We start from the raw sequence: 18,289 nt of genomic DNA on the forward strand, positions 1-18,289 counted from the left end.
GTATAGATTAGCCATTCAGAGCATTCATTAATTTCCAAAAATCATTTTGCATCACGGAGGTCCAAAGGAAAAATAGGCAACAAACTATATTTTAAAATCCAATGAAAGGCTTGAAGAGTCCCACGAGCTGGGTGATTTAAGAGCACGACTGTGATATTAACTTACTTCTGGCCCTTAGATGAAATATTTGCCCTTTTAGCATCAACATAATTCTGTAAATTATTATTAACAAATGTGTAGATTTTATAATTGGAAAGAGCACAGTATTAAGATCATTTAGTTCATCTCTCTTCAGGCATGAATCCTCCTACCACATACTATAGGCGGTCACCCAGGATCTGTTGATTTGAATCACTTTTGATCATGGAAAAATCACTATCTTCCAAGGCAGCCATGCCTTATAATTCCTCAGAAACCTTCCTCTAGGTGACTTTGCCCCATGACTGCTGCCTTCTGTCCTCTGAAGTTAGATGTAATATAGTTAACCCTTCTTCCATATGACAATCCTTCAGCTTCGTCTGCCTAGATCCTTACCCTCTGGGAATGTTCTCTACCTGTCTCTTTCTTCTGCAGTTACGTCTTTAGGTTCCTTTTGTAAGATTAAGATTTTTTCCCTTTCCCCATCTTTTTTCCCCTTTGTCTAGACTTAATGTCTCTTTAAAATGTGCTATTTTAGGAGGCTGTGCATTCTCCTGATGAAAGGCAAGAACAGCACCTTGAATTCTTTTTATTGTCCATAGTCACGTGAATGCAAAATATCTGAGACAGGTCTCAGTCAACTCAGAAAGTTTATTTTGGCAAGGTTAAGGATGTGCCCCTGACACAGCCTCAGGAAGTCCTGAGACATGTGCCCAAGGTGGTCAGGGGTACAGTTTGCTTTTATATATTTTAGAGAGACATGAGACATCAATCAATATGTGTAAGATGTACATTGGTTCAGTCCAGAAAGGTGAGACAACTGGAAGTTGGGGCTTCCGGGTTAGAAGTATATTAGACAAGAGACAAAAGGTTGCATTCTTTTGAGGCCATGATCAGCCTTCCACTGAATAGACAGTTTAGTCTGGCCCAGTGAATCTGCATTTTTTGCATAAACAATGGAGAAGAGAAAGCAATCAGATATGCATTTGTCTCAGGTGAGCCTCAGAGGGATAAATTTGAATAGAATGGCAGGCAGGTTTGCCCTAAGCTGGTCCCTGCTTGATGTTTCCCTTTAGCTTGGTGATTTTGGAGTCTCAAGATTTATTTTCCTTTCACAGCCATCTAACAGTGAAGCATGGTTTCACTTTATACCCGAACCACTATATCCACCAGATACAAACTTTGCCTCAAACACCACACTCACTTTGCAGAAACCTGTTGACATCACACCTAAGTCAGCTTTTCTTGAGCCCCCATATGAACAAATAAACATTCCTCTGATCTGCGGATATCCCGCCAGGAAGGGCCGGCTTGGGCAGTGCTGGCTCAGCTAGCCCGCCACCGCTACCATTGGATTTCCTCTTTCTTCTCTGATTTTAAGAAGTGAGAAAAAAAGCAATTCCTGTTAATCATGTAGACAATGCAAGGGTCTCCAGGCTCCATTTCAGGAAGCTGGTTTCATCAAGGTCACGAAAAAGTGCATGCGTCCCGGAGACCAGAGAGGAGTTAGGGACCCCGACACGGAGGTGGCATCAGGTAACCCTCAGGGGTGAGGGTGGGGAAGAGGGCACGGCTGATGCTGGGAATGAGCAGCGCCCGCGGAGGGAAGGCCGGCGGTCCTGCGCCCCGGCGTGGACGCGCGCGGGAGTTCAGGCTGGGGAAATGGGTCACCACGTGCTACGGAGGCGGGGACACGGCCCTCCTACCCTTATTTGTAAAGAGCGCCGGAGCGGATCGCGGAGTTTCACCGCGGACCTGTCAGAGATACAGAGGTTGTGGGGGCGGGAGACAGAAAGAGAGAGATCCAGAGACCGAGTTTCACGTTGACACGCAGAGAGAAAGACGCAGAGACAGAAACAAACAGATAGGAGAGGTGAGAGGCCAGCGAGTGCTTCCGATTAACTTGCCAAGCCCAGAGAAGAGATCTGGGGAGAGGGAGGGTCCCGTTTAGACGCGCAATCCCCAGGACTCCGGAAGAGCCCTTTTCTGCAGCTCCTTGGGGACTGCACGTCTCACTTCTAAGTTTGCAGCGGAGAGAATAAAGCAGAAAGACAGGAAGAGGAGGTGGAGTTCTACAGTTAGTGTGGTTTTAGTTTTTCCTAAGAAGTGGCGTGGTTTAGGGCTTTATATCCGGGAGGAGCATATGTACGCAAATCCTGGGGCATTTGCAAACCCGGATCCGGGGCGTCTGGCCCCATGCCCGGCGGGGCGCTTGAGGGCTACTGCCACGCAGCGTTTCTGGAGCTGGCCGGCTGGTGCCCTGGTGGCCTTTATCTCTGTCCCCCTTTGTCCTCTTTATCTCAGGCTCTCCAGGAGACCGGGGGGCCCACTCCGCCTATCGCTCCCGGCGGCTACGCTGCCACTTCAATGCCCCGCAGGTCGCGAGCTGCTGTTCTTTCGAAGGCGTCGGAGAACCAGGGGCGTCCCGCGCCACCTCTGACTCGGAGCAGCGCCGAGCACTGACGCTCGCGCCCTTGGGCACGGACGCCAGTGCGCCCGCGCACGTCCCTCTGCGCGGCAGCCCGCCGCGGGCCCTCAAGGGGAAGCCCAGGCCAGGATGGCCCCGGGCCGGGCGGTGGCCGGGCTCCTGCTGCTGGCGGCCGCCGGCCTCGGAGGAGTGGCGGAGGGGCCAGGGCTCGCCTTCAGCGAGGATGTGCTGAGCGTGTTCGGCGCGAATCTGAGCCTGTCGGCGGCGCAGCTCCAGCACTTGCTGGAGCAGATGGGAGCCGCCTCCCGCGTGGGCGTCCCGGAGCCTGGCCAGCTGCACTTCAACCAGGTAAGGCCGCCAGGCCCGGGCGGCCCTCCGTACTGTGGGTGTCCCTAGACTTCACTTTGTATATGAGCCGTTTTTATTTGGGAAAAGTGCAGGAGAAAGAATCTTGTTAGGTTTCTCAAGTAGAAGGCGGTATCTGGTGACACTTGCTTTTCACTAGACGAGGCTGAAGGATTAAAAGGTTAACGTTGTTAAGGGATTTGGCAGTCAGAAACTGCAGTTTTACGCCTGATGAACTGAGAGGTCCGACTCTGGTTTTTATAACATTTTGTAGAAAAGTTTATGAAGTAGTTGAGGGTGCGACGCCAATTTAACAGATGCTTTTTAGATAGGAATGAGTAACTCAAATCTTCCCAGAAAGATAATGGCTCGGCTCGCACACTTCCTACAAGGTTAGCAAGGAAGATTATCACATGCCACCCTGGTTAACAGTTGCCCAGTGGGTAACCAGTGCTATTTGAAAACGAGATATAATGTAGTTCTGGCTCCTGTGTACATTACATGAGGCATTCAGGGCTGAAACAGGGGCGGCCTTGAGATCAAGATTCTAATTTGGTCATCCAGATGGTGGTAGACTAGGCTTATATTGTTAGTTCCTTGTCATATGTCAGGTCAAATATTTGATTCTAGTATTTATCCAAAATGATTTAAAAAAACATTTTTTCAGTGCATAAACAAGGTACTACTAGGCATTTGGCAATACCTTGGGTTTAAGAACAAGCTTCGAACTACGTAGGAGCAATTAAACATCATACCTGTTTGTAAACATAAAATCAAACTATTCCTAATTATTTCTATAATAAATACTCTGTGATTGGGTAGTTCTTAAAATTGTGAAGTAGGCAAAGTGTAGTTTCTGCATCCTTCCAAAACTGCTCTCCTTCTTTTAAAACTCAGTTAACTCAGTGCTTCGACTTGTTTTCCTTTACTCCTATCCCACTGACAACTGATACTGGAGGGCAGAATACAGTATTTTCCATATTGTTTGTCATTTTTGGACGATGTTAGTTTGTTACAAGAAGTTTTGGGGGTCCAAGATGTTTGGGAAATGCTGCATATTATACTCTGCTCTTGGAAATTTGGCGTTTCCTAATGAGTATGACTTTAGATTACAGTTAGGGAAACTGTAATCAAATAAATTCCATGTTAATAACATTATAGGTAGATTGATATTCTTTTTGTTAGAAATATCTTACCACAATTAAAGTATATGGCTGTTAAGAAAAAGTAGAACTTTCTGATGCCATGGCATATCAGAGGTGGTCCCTCTTTGACCTAGAAGGGTTTTGTGGTTCCCTTATGCATGTTCTTTAGTAAATTGTCTATAGTTCCAGTTCTGGGCATGGTATTATATCTGGGGTAATATCTGAGAAATGATGTGTTGGAAAAATGGAAATACCCACAAATTATGCTAATATTTAAGAAAATAAAGTATTTGCTGGCTAGTTGCATTCTTTTCTTATCAAACAGGGGAAACAGCTGAGCTGACTCCAGTATTTCCAGGTAGGTATGGTCACGTGCTTGGAAAGAAGCTTAGAGGATTGACTTGAAGCTGCGTATCTGTAGCCCACACATTGTTTTGACTTGCATGACCTCCTTATCTTGCAGTGTCTGTAGGTGTTGATGAATTTTAAAGGGGCAAAAGACCTCCCCACACCACCTTTGCAAAGACATTGGAAAACATGCCTAAATTATTTAGGAAAATTGGTTAAGTGTACCAGTAATATGATGCTCTGTTTATTAGCAGGTAGGATGTCTCAATAGGTAAAATTATATGTATCTTGACACCTGTTTTCTCATTCGCATGTTTGCATATTTAATTGCCCTTATTATGGCCTCTGTGGGCATTAAAAAGAGACAGGAAGAAGCCCATAATTACCTTGGAAAGAAAAGGAAGCCAAGGAAAATTTACCACTTAATAAACTTAACAAACATCTCTTTGATGTTCTCGCTTTTTTTTTTTTTTTTTTTTTTTGAGACTGAGTTTTACTCTTGTTGCTCAGGCTGGAGTGCAATGGCACGATCTCGGTTCACCACAACCTCCGCCTCCCGGGTTCAAGCAATTCTCCTGCCTCAGCCTCCCAAGTAGCTGGGATTACAGGTGTGTGCCACCACACCTGGCTAATTTGTATTTTTAGTAGAGATGGGGTTTCTCCCTGTTGGTCAGTCTGGTCTCAGACTCCCGACCTCAGGTGATCCGCCAGCCTCGGCCTCCCAAAGTGCTGGGATTACAGGCATGAGCCACGACGCCCTGCCTGATGTTCTAAAAAGTCTTAATGATAACAATAATCATTGGTTAAACGATGACAAATGAAATACCAATCCAAAAGAATCCATTGATTTGCTGGTAATTGATGGACTGGAGCCCACAGCATTCATGTATGCTCCAGTGTGAAACCACCCAATTCTGGAGTAAAATTTTAGGGTCATTAATGCTTACATACCCTAAGGAATACAACTTCAGTTTCCTCACAGGGTGGAATAAACAATGCACATGTCTGTTGTGAGACACCGGTTTTTGGCTTTGAAAAAGGCTAAGAAGATAAAATTTGTTTCAGGGTCCAAGAATTTATTGAATCTTCTGCAAGACTTAGTTTTCAAATAACGTTGTTCTTTTGGTTGAGGGCTGTGATATTTATTAGGTCAGCTTTTCTCAGGTAATAGACTAATGAACTCTGGAGATTTGTTAGACAATTTTGGAAGGTTTTCTAAATATTTTTCTCCTGTATCCTTAAGTAAGTAGTATTAAATTAGCTTGTTGCTTTGGGATATCAAAGAGGTCTGAGTTCAAACTGTAGACAGTAGAACAATTGAGCTAATAGTTTTGCTTCTTATAGCTACTGACAGTGCAAAGAGTTAGGTAGAAGCGGTGACCCAAACAACAAAGAGGAGGGAGACCTTTTAGCTAAGTGGGTCTCTGGGGCCCTCATTTCTGGATAAAGGTCTGATCTATTGAGGGGAATTCCTAGAATACACAGGGAAGCCCCAAATATCTGGATACCCCTGGGTTATTAATCTAGGACATTTAAGAATGTCCTCAGTACTGCTTTTTGTTTGTTCAGGTGTTCCTTTCTCATTCTTCAAATGTTCCTTTTCCTCATTTCCTCTTTCAAACACTGTATTCTGAAGTTCTTGTGTGTAGATAGTGGTTAAACAGCCTGATAAAAGGAAGATCCTATTTTCTAAATTATCACACTGAGCTGCTGGAAATGCCTCGATTCAGAGAGTTTCTTCTTCTGATATGTATTTTTTGATATATATCTTGCAGCCCATCTCCTGTATTGCACATAGTTTTTTTCTTCTCACATTTCTACTGGCAGCCAAGTACTGTTTTTAACCTTTTTCAATTCATATTCAGTCTTCTCAAAGCAACACTCTTTCTTTCAAAAAGCCTTCATGAACTGTCTCTTAGCTGACAAACTCTAAATCTGGAGCCTAGCATTTAAGGCCTGATCCTCCTGTGTCAACCTACCTCTCCAGACCTAGCACCCATTAAACTAAATTACTCACTGCTCTATGGATTCCCATAAGCTTTTGCTCAACCACTTCTTAGCTCATTATCTTCCTTGGACCCTTCCTGCCTTTGACTGAAATGTTCTTCTTTTCCTTGAATTGCCCTGTGAAAATCTATTCTCTTAAGCCCAGTTAAACTTCACCATAAAACCTTTCTGGGGTATCACAGCCAGCACTGATTTACTGATTTCTCTATTTTCTGAATTCCTGAAATATTTTTTACCGTGCTGATGTCACTTAACTATTCATGTGTTCAACAGACATTTTAAATGACTGCTGCACTCTAATTTGAATGGTTATTTAAAAATACAAATCTGAGCGTATCATTCATCCTGTTAAACAATTCAGTGACTTTTAGGTAGACTACGAACACTTATAGTGGCTTCAAATCCTTTTCTGATTTGGTCCCTGTAGGTTTCTTAAACCATATCCTTTGTCACAGTTCTAATCTTAATGGACCATTTACACTGCCTGGTTCTCTAGAAATACCTGATTATGCTCTGGTATCAGTTTAGACATTACTTCTTCTGAGAAGCCTTTCTTGATCTTCTCAAGAGTGTAGTCGAAGTCCCTTCAATGCAATCCTGTATTTCTTGGTGCTTGTGCAATTATAACATATTATATATTGCAGTTATATTATAACATGTAAATTATCTTATATGTATTACAGTTTTCTGCTTATGTGGCTATAATCGCTGCTTCCTTCCTCTACCCTCCAAAAGATTTTTAACAAGTTGAAGGGCATGGTCTGACTCCTCTCTCTAGGGACTAGCGTAGTGCCTGGTTTATAATGTGTATTCATTATAATTTTTTTGAATAGATAGGTGAAGGTGGTTTAAGATGAGTTTGATAATTTGAGTCCCACATGACTTTACAGTCTATTGAAGGAGATATGACATAGGCACATATAATTATAATGCACGATACAGTGATATGTCTGATTAAGGAACCAACCCATTTATGCCTGAGGTTGCAATTTTTTGAATTTTTGCAATCAGACCTTGGCAATGACCTTGAGCAGTGGGATATAAATAACTCCCACATGCTTAGTGTTCCAATAAGGGAACACTAGGAATAAATGTGTTTAAAAACCAAAGTGAGATAAGACCTGTGTTTTCAGAACATTAATCTGACATGGGAGTGTGGAATGTATTGGAGTGGGTCAAGGTGGGAGCTAAGGAGCCATCTGCAGTGGATTTCATGAGATGTAAGCACCACTTGAATCTGGAGAAAGTCAGAAGGTAATATAAAGGCTTTGCCTTCAGAGACTTCAAGAAGAGCAGGCATGGCTGAAGAGTATGCAAAAGGCCCCAAAGATAAGCCTTTTCTATTTCAATATTTTGCCTGTAATGGTTATTTATTTAAGTGTTGTTAGATCTCTTCCTTCATTATCTTCTGGCCCTGTGATGCCAGAGGGAGAAAGGATAACTCTGGGCTCATATTAATGGATGGCCAGGCTAGTGGTATGTAGCAAAAAGGAGTGTATGTATATGTGTGGATACTGCAAATATGTTTTTTGCATTGCCTGTTGTCATCTACTGCACGTTTTCCTGGGGTGGGGGTAATGATGGGTTAGATGAGGGTGTTTCTGGGAAGCACTGACTGTGGACAGAAGAGATAAAGAACATTTGTTCTTTTTTTTTCCCCCTTTATGTGCTGAGAAATGGTGGGGGTAAACCTTCTAGGAATGCCTTCTAACCTGCTTGTTCAGGTGAGAAACTGGAAGGGCAGGACAGAGGGTGAGGTTACCTGGGTCTCTTGTCAAGAATCCTCCAAGACAATGGCCCCATTCTGATCTATTAGATCACTCTCACATAAGTTGATTGTGTACAGTATGTTGATTGTATTTCAAGGCTTTGGGAAAATGAGGGACATCCGTAATTCATTTGACTGTGATGTCAAGAGCTTAGTTTGCCTTGATGCCAGGTGTGATTGGGATCCATTAGGAAAATGCTTTTCATTCCTTTCATATCTAACTCCCAAAATCACATCTTTACCCACTATTTTAGGAGTCATATGAACCCTTTTATATGCAATATAATAATTATAGCTAGGATTTATTAATCTTTTACTGTGTGGCATTACTCCCTTAACCAATTTATTTGTATTATCGCATTTCATACTCATACCAACTCTATGATAAAGTTCCCATTATTATCTTCATTTTATGCATAAGAAAAATGTGGCACAGAGAGGTTAAGTAACAGGACCAACGTCACGAAAATAAGTGGTAGAACCTCAGGCAATCTTACACACTATGCTGTAGTGCATTTTTTGAATTACAATCTAGAAAACCATACTTTCTCTAGCTAGAGCAACCATGACCTTAGATTTTGAACTACAGACAGAAGTTACTAGTCATCGACTGCCTATCTGGCTACATTGCTTAGTCACATTAAGGAAATGGTACTAGAGCTATGGAGGCTACAATGATGATGACTTGTCATTGTCCTCAGAGACCTTATAATTAAGAAATAAGATGGAGGTTGAGTGCGGTGGTTAACGCCTGTAATCCCAGCACTTTGGTAGGCTGAAGGGGGCAGATCATGAGGTCAGGAGATTGAGACCATCCTGGTTAACATGGTGAAACCCCATCTCTACTAAAAATACAAAAAATTAGCCGGGCGTGGTGGTGGGTGCCTGTAGTCCCAGCTACTCAGGAGGCTGAGGCAGGAGAATGGCGTGAACCTGGGAGGCAGAGCTTGCAGTGAGCCGAGATGGTGCCACTGCACTCCAGCCTGGGTGACAGAGCAAGACTCCGTCTCAAAAAAAAAAAAAAAAAAGAGAAATAAGATGGAAACTGTGAAAAGTGACTATGGAAGGCAAAGCTGCAGTAATCACGAAAGCAGACATTGTAAAACATATCACAAGGCCATATATGATTGTCACATGGATACTAGAAAACATCTGCTACTAGTTTAGAAAGGTGAGGGGTTGTTTGGGGTTGGAAATGCCTCATGGAAAAGTTATAACTCAGTCAATTCGACTTATCTGGTTTGGTTTTTAAAAAATTTATTGATTGAACTCTTGCTTATACCAAATGTGATGAATTTTCATGTGAATTACATGAATTCTTTTTTAGAGGATGAAAATTTCTTTTATTGTTTCATATATAATGAATTTTTTTAAAGGACTATATTTTGAGCAACAATAGTACTTTCTTCTATGGATAGACTTCAGGCATGTCTAGTATGAAACCTTTCAGTCTATTTCTCACTTTTGTGCTAGAAGTTTTCTGCCAGTGAATCCACTGTCTCTTCTGGCAGTTTAGAATGGAAATCTTCTCTTATGATGCCTCTGAAGCAATTGCATTCTTAACTGCACAACACTGGAGAAAGTGGTTTGTGCATAGGTGTTGGGGAATGAGTTGAAGCAAAGAGGGAAGAGTAGGTGAGCCAAGCCAAGTACTTCAACAGAATCACTGACTCTTAACTATAGGTAAGACAGTGCTGCTAGGAGGCAGTTTGAGCTTTCTCACAGTTATCAGGTGAGCTTTCCATAATTGGGATAGATCTTTATTTCTCTCTAGGGATGTTCCCTCATCTGGGTGGGAGATTTGCAGCTGTTATGCCTTCCATGATTTATTCTTATCTTGGGATATATTGAGGGGCAGGGACTTAGTTTTCTGCTTCCTAGTCATAAAAACCCATTACTTTTCAACCATAATAATTGTTTAAAGGTGTTTTCTTTAAATTTAATATACTTTTGATTTTTTTTTTTTTTTTTTAGAAAAGTGAATTCCTTTTGGTGGTAGTAGGGATTGGGGGAGGAAAATAGGAATATAAATAGAAATGGAAAATAAGGCCTAAAGTTGAGAAGGATCAGTGATCCTCAGGAAAAGAAAAGCAACCTCCAATGAAGGCAGTTTAATCTGGCTGGTAATGGGTTTGCAAGTTATTTGTATTCCAAGTGGTGTTTCCTCAAGGGATGTACACATTACTAAGTGCAAACAGCTAGTACTAGGGTCATTTATAATGCAATTTATTTTAAAAAAAGAATGTTACTAAACTCTAGACTATCTAAAAATCCATGTAATTTTCAGAATTTTCCCATTTCCAACTTTATATAACAGTAGATTCCTGTTTGTAATCAAAACTAATTAATTTGTTCTCAAACTATTCCCAATTTTCTGTTTCAGTAGTCTTGAGGTTTATTTTATAAAGAAATGAACCTTTCATCGAATTACCTTTGTGTTGATAGGATTTGGGAGCATAAAAAACATTCGGAATGGGGCCTTGTTTAATTTGGCTTCCGTCTCTTTCTAAAGGTACTCTGTTGTTTTTCTTGGCCTGAAGTTTAAGGAGAATAAAAACAAAAATCTGTTGAGTCTAGATTAAAGGTGAACCTGAAATGTAGCATTATGCCCTCCAAGGCCAAATATTTAACACCTTGACTTTTTTTCTTTAAATAACTAATTGAATAGCTAGAGAAAAAAATCAAGTGAGCATTGATAATGCCTCTAAGTCTTTAGTTCTTTGAACCTAATTAAAAAATAATCTATAATTATAAACAATTTATTTGGTGAGCTTCTTAGACCTCTAACTATCTTAGAGAATACAGCATAATGGTTTACAATCTGGCTTCTGGAGTCAGGCAAGCTTGCGCTGAAATTCTAATTCTCTTGTTTACCACCGGGGAAATCACAGCCAAGTGACTTACCCTCTTTTTGTAATCTTTAGTTTTCACATCTGTGAATTGAGAAAAAAAGAGCCTTACTCATACGACGGTTTTTTGGACTAGAAAATAAGAACAATATTAACATTTATTGAGCATTTAATATGTTTCGGACACTTATATATTTAGTATGTTATATGTGCCAACTCAACAAAGATATAAGACTTTTTTTCCATTACCTATATTGCTTCCAATAATACATAATACAAAAGACAATTTATGTAAAATACTTAGCATTGGGCCTGGCTCAAATTATGTGCTCAATACATAGTTATTATCATCATAATACTATGTTACTCGATATAGCTACATTATCCTTAACAAAATTGTCTTCCATTGAAGATCTGAACACCCAAGGGTCTGTCAACTTAAAGAAGAAAGCACAGCCATGAAAAGACAGCAAGAATTAATTGAAAAAAAAGATCAGTGAGAAATAAGTCAGTCCAGTGCCTTTGATTTCAGTCTTGGTTTCCATGGTGACTCACCTTCAGAAAGGCTTTTACGGTTTACCTCCACTTCCCTTTCACCAAACACTGGTAGTAAATTCTTGAAAATGTAAACCTTAGGAGTAGAGACTAATAAAATAATTTGAGTACTTCAATATGCATTGAAATTATTACCTCCCTTCCAGAGGACTTCTGATGCTACATTTAGGAGTTGGCTCTATTTTATTATTTTTGCCCCAGATTGGCATCACCATTGAAATGTGAATGTTTGGGGAGCCATATAATACTTCCAGAAATGGATAGAATTGTGGTTTTAAATTGAGATCTACTTCTAAATCTGTATGGACCTCTATATGGGTTTTGCAAGCCAAAGAATCCAGGACCCTCTGCACATTTAGCTGAACCCTGTTGGATAGAAAACAGATAAGAGAATGAGAATTATTTTGATCTAACTGGAAGAAGTGAGAGATGTATCTCTTCAGGGGCAGGGAAACAGAAAGTTAGCCCAAACTTCAGCGAACAGTAAAATAAGTAGACTGATTCTGAGCTTCGCAAAAGTTCATGCTTTATATAAATATTCATCATATGTTCTATAAAACATGCAGTCCCTTATGTTAAGAGATGCATGCTATGATGGTACCAGGTAATAGAGTTTGAATGTTAAATCATAATGCTCTACAGTTTTCTTCAGGAGCAGAGTTCCCCAGAATGTAAGTATATTATTTGGTTACTTCACCTACACATTAGCATGAACAGCTAGACACTGGCTCTGTCTCTAGTCTTGGGATGAACACTGTTTAAGTAAATGTTGTGGGCAGGGCCTTTACTATGGCAGAGGAAAAAGGTCCTGTCCTAGTAAGAATATTTACTAACAATTATGGAGCACTTCTTGTGTTCCAGGCATCCTGCTCAGTTCTTCCTTATACACCATTCTGTTAAACCTCCTGATCCCATGGAGTAAACACTCTTGTTATTCCCTTGAGGAAACTCAATCTTAGGTAGGTTAAGTAACTCACTTTAAGTCAGATGACTCATATTGGCAGAGCACATATTCCATTCCAGGGTGACTGGATTCTATAACCGATGCACTTTCTGCTGTTGCCTCTCATGCTGAAGAGTATCATCCCACAGAAGGACTTATTTTCCAAAAAGCCAAGTGCCTCTTGTGTCATCCAAGTGCCTGGATGTCAAGGTAGAACTAATGCCATTTTCTTGAAGCCACTGGGAACTGTACAATCATTTATTTAAAGCAGGAATATGTTCTCTGCTGATGTTCTTCTCTTGTTTGAGTGAGAAGAGGGAAAAAAATGTCTTGTCTTCCCCTTGTTAAAGTTGTACTTGCAATAATCAGGGCCGGCCCTAAAACTCATTATTACTTCCTCTACAAACTAGTTTTTAACCTTGCAAAGTTATTTCCTGACAATTAACATTTGATACTCAAAACAATATTGTGAGAAAATTGGGACATATCAGTTCCCCCAGAAACTGAGATACGAATAAGTCATTTGGTAAAAGTTAGACAAAGTGCCCAAATTTTTGTGGGAGACCAGACATTCCAATTTTGAATCCTCAGTTCTTTTCCCTTGGGCTAACTTTAATCAGATGCTGTATTAGCAAGGCCACTGTGCTCTGACTAACCTGAATATTCCATGATCTTTGTGCTTCGTTTTCTGTGTATAACTGGACCACAGAAAGGTGCGAATGCCTGTTCTGTTTTCTCACCTCTCAGTCACTATTCAAACCATTGGTTCTGGCTTTTTTCTTTCCCCACCACTTCCCTGAAATTTATACCAAGTCACATGGAACCACCTTATTGTTAGGTTCAGTGGGTGCTTCTCAGGCCTCACCGCTCTGATAATTTTGTTGGTGTTGATTACATCCTACTTGAAACACATTCTTTCCTTGCTTGCAGCTGTTTGTGCCATGTTTTTCTTACTTCTCTGGCTGCTTCTTTTCAATTTTGATTTTCTTTGCTCATTCTTTAAGTATTAGTGCTCCTCAGGTTTCCATCTCGAGCCTGCTTTATTTTGATGTCTCACACTCTTTCTGTATATCTTCAAGGACTCATATGGCTGTGATTATCTATCTGTAGATGCTTTCTACATGAGTTGGCTTACTTCAGATTTCTCTCTTGAGATTCAGCCTTGCGCACCCAGCTGACAATTGATGTCTAATTCTTTTCTTTTCCCCAACTCAACAGGTCTAAACCTGTCTCAAACTAAACTCATCAACTCCATCTCTTTCTCCATCAGAACCTTTTGGTATTCCTGTTTTGCCCATCTTAGTGATAGGTATTACTATCTGCTCACTGAACTAAGCTGAGAAACGGGATGTTAATATTGACTTCTCACTTTTTCTTTCACTTTCCCGTATCAAATGCACATAAGTCTTGTCATAATAACTTATAAATATCTCTTAGTTAATCTCTTGAAGCTCCAACATCCTCTTTGTGTAATGGGGAAAATTGTACCTACCTTATGGGATTGTAGTAGAGATGAAATCAGATAGTATGTCTAGCCACTCTGTCTTTTGCCTGGCATGCTGTAAGTATTCAATACACATACACTCTGTTATTGCTGCTGCCCTCTGCATCCAGTCTTGCCTCACATATCTCTTTCCTCTACATTTCTGCCAGTCTTGAATATGTATATATATATATATATACATATATATATATATATACATATATATATATATACTTTTTATTAGACTTCAAGTTCTGGGATACATGTGCAGAACATGCAGGTTTGTTACATAGGTATACGCGTGACATGGTGGTTTGCTGCACTCATCAACCCTTCATCTACATTAGGTATTTCTCCTAATGCTATCCCTCCCCTAGCCCCCCACCCCCTGACAGACCACGGTGTGTGATGTTCCCCTTCCTGTGTCCATGTGTTCTCATTGTTCAATTCCCACTTATGAGTGAGAACATGCGGTGTTTGGTTTTCTGTTTCTGTGTTAGTTTGCTGAGGATGATGGTTTCCAGCTTCATCCATGTCCCTACAAAGGACATGAACTCATCCTTTTTTAGGGCTGCATAGTATTCCATGGTATATATGTGCCACATTTTCTTTATCCAGTCTATCATTGATGGGCATTTGGGTTGGTTCCAAGTCTTTGCTATTGTGAAAGTGCTGCAATAAGCATATGTGTTCATGTGTCTTTAAAGTAGAATGATTTATAATCCTTTGGGTATACACCCAGTTATGGGACTGCAAACTATCAATTGGTATTTCTGGTTCTAGATCCTTGCGGAATTGCCACACTGCCTTTCACAATGGTTGAACTAATTTATACTCCCACCAACAGTGTAAAAGCTTTCCTATTTCTCCACATCCTCTCCAGCATCTGTTGTTTGCTGACTTTTTACTGATCACCATTCTAACTGAGATGGTATCTCAGTGTGGTTTTGATTTGCATTTCTCTTTTCTTTTCTTTTTTCTTTTTCTTTTTTTTCTTTTTTTTTTTTTTTGAGACGGAGTCTCGCTCTGTTGCCCAGGCTGGAGCGCAGTGGCGCAATCTCGGCTCACTGCAAGCTCCGCCTCCCGGGTTCACGCCATTCTCCTGCCTCAGCCTCCTGAGTAGCTGGGACTACAGGCGCCCGCCACTACGCCTGGCTAATTTTTTGTATTTTTAGTAGAGATGGGGTTTCACCGTGGTCTCGATCTCCTGACCTCGTGATCCGCCCACCTCGGCCTCCCAAAGTGCTGGGATTACAGGCGTGAGCCACCACGCCTGGCCGATTTGCATTTCTCTAACGACCAGTGGATGATGAGCTTTTTTTTCATATGTTTCTTGGCCAAATAAATGTCTTCTTTTGAAAAGTGTTCATATCCTTTGCCCAGTTTTTGATGGGGTTGTTTGTTTTTGTTCTTGTAAATTTGTTTAAGTTCCTTATAGATTCTGGATATTAGCCCTTTGTCAGATGGATAGATTACAAAATTTTCACCCATTCTGTAGGTTGCCTGTTCACTTTGATGATAGCTTCTTTTGCTGTGCAGAAGCTCTTTCGTTTAATTAGATCCCATTTGTTAATTTGGGCTTTTGTTGCCACTGCTTTTGGTGTTTTAGTCATGAAGTCTTTGCCCATGCCTATGTCCTGAATGGTATTGCCTAAGTTTTCTTCTAGGGTTTTTATGGTTTTAGGTCTTATGTTTAAATCGTCAATCTATTTTTAGTTTATTTTTGTATAAGGTGTAAGGAAGGGGTCCAGTTTCAGTTTTCTGCATATGGCTAGTCAGTTTTCCCAACACCATTTATTAAATAGGAAATTCTTCCCCATTGCTTGTTTTTGTGAGGTTTGTCAAAGATCAGATGGTTGTAGATGTGTGGCATTATTTCTGAGGCCTCTGTTCTGTTCCATTGGTCTATATATCTGTTGTGGTAGGAGTACTATGCTGTTTTTGTTACTGTTGCCTTGTAGTATAGTTTGAAGTCAGGTAGTGTGATGCTTCCAGCTTTGTTCTTTTTGCTTAGGCTTGTCTTGGCTATATGGGCTCTTGTTTCGTTCCATACGAAATTTAAAGTAGTTTTTTCCAATTCTGTGAAGAAAGTAAATGGCAGCTTGATGGGGATAGCATTGAATCTATAAATTACATTGGGCAGTGTGGCCGTTTTCATGATATTGATTCTTCCTATCCATGAGCATGGAATGTTTTTCCATTTGTGTCCTCTCTTATTTCCTTGAGCAGTGGTTTGTAGTTCTCCTTGAAGAGGTCCTTCACATCCCTTGTAAGCTGTATTCCCAGGTATTTTATTCTCTTTGTAGCAATTGTGAATGGGAGTTCAATTGTGAATGGGAGCTCAATTGTGAATGGGAGACTTTGCTGAGTTGCTTATCAGCTTAAGGAGATTTTGGGCTGAGATGATGGGGTTTTCTAAATATACAGTCATGTCATCTGCAGACAGAGACAATTTGACTTCCTCTTTTCCTATTTGAATACACTTTATTTCTTTCTCTTGCCTGATTTCTCTGGCCAGAACTTCCAGTACTATGTTGAATAGGAGTGGTGAGAGAGGGCATCCTTGTCTTGTGCTGGTTTTCAAAGGGACTGCTTCCAGCTTTTGCCCATTCAGTATGATATTGGCTGTGGGCTTGTCATAAATAGCTCTTATTATTTTGAGATACATCCCATCAATACGTAGTTTATTGAGTGTTTTCAGCATGAAGTGGTGTTGAATCTTATCAAAAGCCTTTTCTGCATCTATTGAGATAATTATGTGGTTTTTTTCAGAAGTTCTCTTTATGTGATGGATTATGTTTATTGATTTGTGTATGTTGAACCAGCATTGCATTCCAGGGATGCAATGACTTGATCGTGGTGGATAAGCTTTTTGATGTGCTGCTGGAATTGGTTTGCCAGTATTTTATTGAGGAGTTTTGCATCAATGTTCATCAGGGATATTGACCTGAAATTTTCTTTTTTTGTTGTGTCTCTGCCAGGTTTTGGTATCAGGATGATGCTGGCCTTGTAAAATGAGTTAGGGAAGAGTCTCTCTTTTTCTATTGTTTGGAATAGTATCAGAAGGAATGGTACTAGCTCTTCTGTATCCATGAATACCGATACAGAGCTGTGAATCCATCTGGTACTGGACTTTTTTTGGTTGGTAGGCTATTAAGTACTGCCTCCATTTCAGAACTTGTTATTGGTCAATTCAGGGATTAAACTTCCTCCTGTTTTAGTCTTGGGAGGGTGTATGTGTCCAGGAATTTACCCATTTCTTCTAGATTTTCAAGTTTATTTGCGTTGAGGTGTTTATAGTATTCTTTGATGGCAGTTTGAATTTCTGTGGGGTAAGTGTTAATCTTCCCCTTTACCATTTTTTTTGTGTTCTTTTGATTCTTCTCTCTTTTCTTCTTTATTAGTCTAGCTAGAAATCTATCTATTTTGTTAATCTTTTCAAAAAAACCAGCTTCTGGATTCAATGATTTTTTGAAGGGCTTTTTGTGTCTCTATCTCCTTCAGTTCTGCTCTGATCTTAGTTATTTCTTGTCTTCTGCTAGCTTTTGAATGTGTTTGCTCTTGCTTCTCTAGTTCTTTTAATTGTGATGTTATGGTATTGATTTTAGATCTTTCCCGCTTTCTCCTGTGGAGATTTAATGCTATAAATTTCCTTCTAAACACTGCTTTAGCTGTGTCCCAGAGATTCTGGTATGCTGTGTCTTTGTTCTTAAAGAAATTACTTATTTCTGCATTAATTTTGTTATTACCCAGTAGTCATTCAGGAGCAGGTTGTTCAGTTTCCATGTAGTTGTGTGGTTTTGAGTGAGTTTCTTAATCCTGAGTTCTAATTTGATTGCACTGTGGTCTAAGAGACTGTTTGTCATGATTCCCATTCTTTTGCGTTTGCTGAGGAGTGTTTTACTTCCAATTATGTGGTCAATTTTAGAATAAGTGCAATGTGGTGCTGAGAAGAATGTATATTCTGTTGATTTGGGGTGGGAGTTCTGTAAATGTCTATTAAGTCAGCTTGGTCCAGAGCTGAGTTCACAGACTTAAATCTTTTTTTTTTTTTTTTTTTTTTTTTGAGACAGATTCTCACTCTCTCCCCCAGGCTGGATTGCAGTGGCACGACTCAGCTCACTGCAACCTCCATCTTCCAGGTTCAAGCAATTCTCCTGCCTCAGCCTCCCGAGTAGCTGGGACTACAGGCGCCCACCACCACGCCCGACTAATTTTTTTGTATGTTTTTAGTGGAGACGGGGTTTCACCGTGTTAACCAGGATGGTCTCGATTTCCTG

At 40.5% G+C, this 18,289-nt stretch overlaps 1 protein-coding gene across 2 annotated transcripts in view; it reads left to right on the top strand.

Moving 5' to 3' along the window:
• Positions 1-1,699: 1,699 nt before the first annotated feature.
• Positions 1,700-18,289, top strand: part of SLC39A8 (solute carrier family 39 member 8) — a 90,784-nt gene continuing 74,194 nt past the window's right edge. Inside the window, exon 1 of one of the 2 annotated variants that reach the window (XM_063611159.1) lies at positions 1,700-2,011. In XM_063611159.1, coding sequence (XP_063467229.1) covers positions 1,715-2,011 — 297 coding nt within the window. In that variant the 5' untranslated portion in view covers positions 1,700-1,714. Of the gene's footprint in view, positions 2,012-2,442; positions 2,915-18,289 lie in introns of those variants that run through there. The other variant, XM_055296900.2, reaches the window with a different exon arrangement.

This window comes from Symphalangus syndactylus, chromosome 10 (assembly GCF_028878055.3).
Source record: "Symphalangus syndactylus isolate Jambi chromosome 10, NHGRI_mSymSyn1-v2.1_pri, whole genome shotgun sequence".
NCBI lineage: Eukaryota > Metazoa > Chordata > Mammalia > Primates > Hylobatidae > Symphalangus > Symphalangus syndactylus.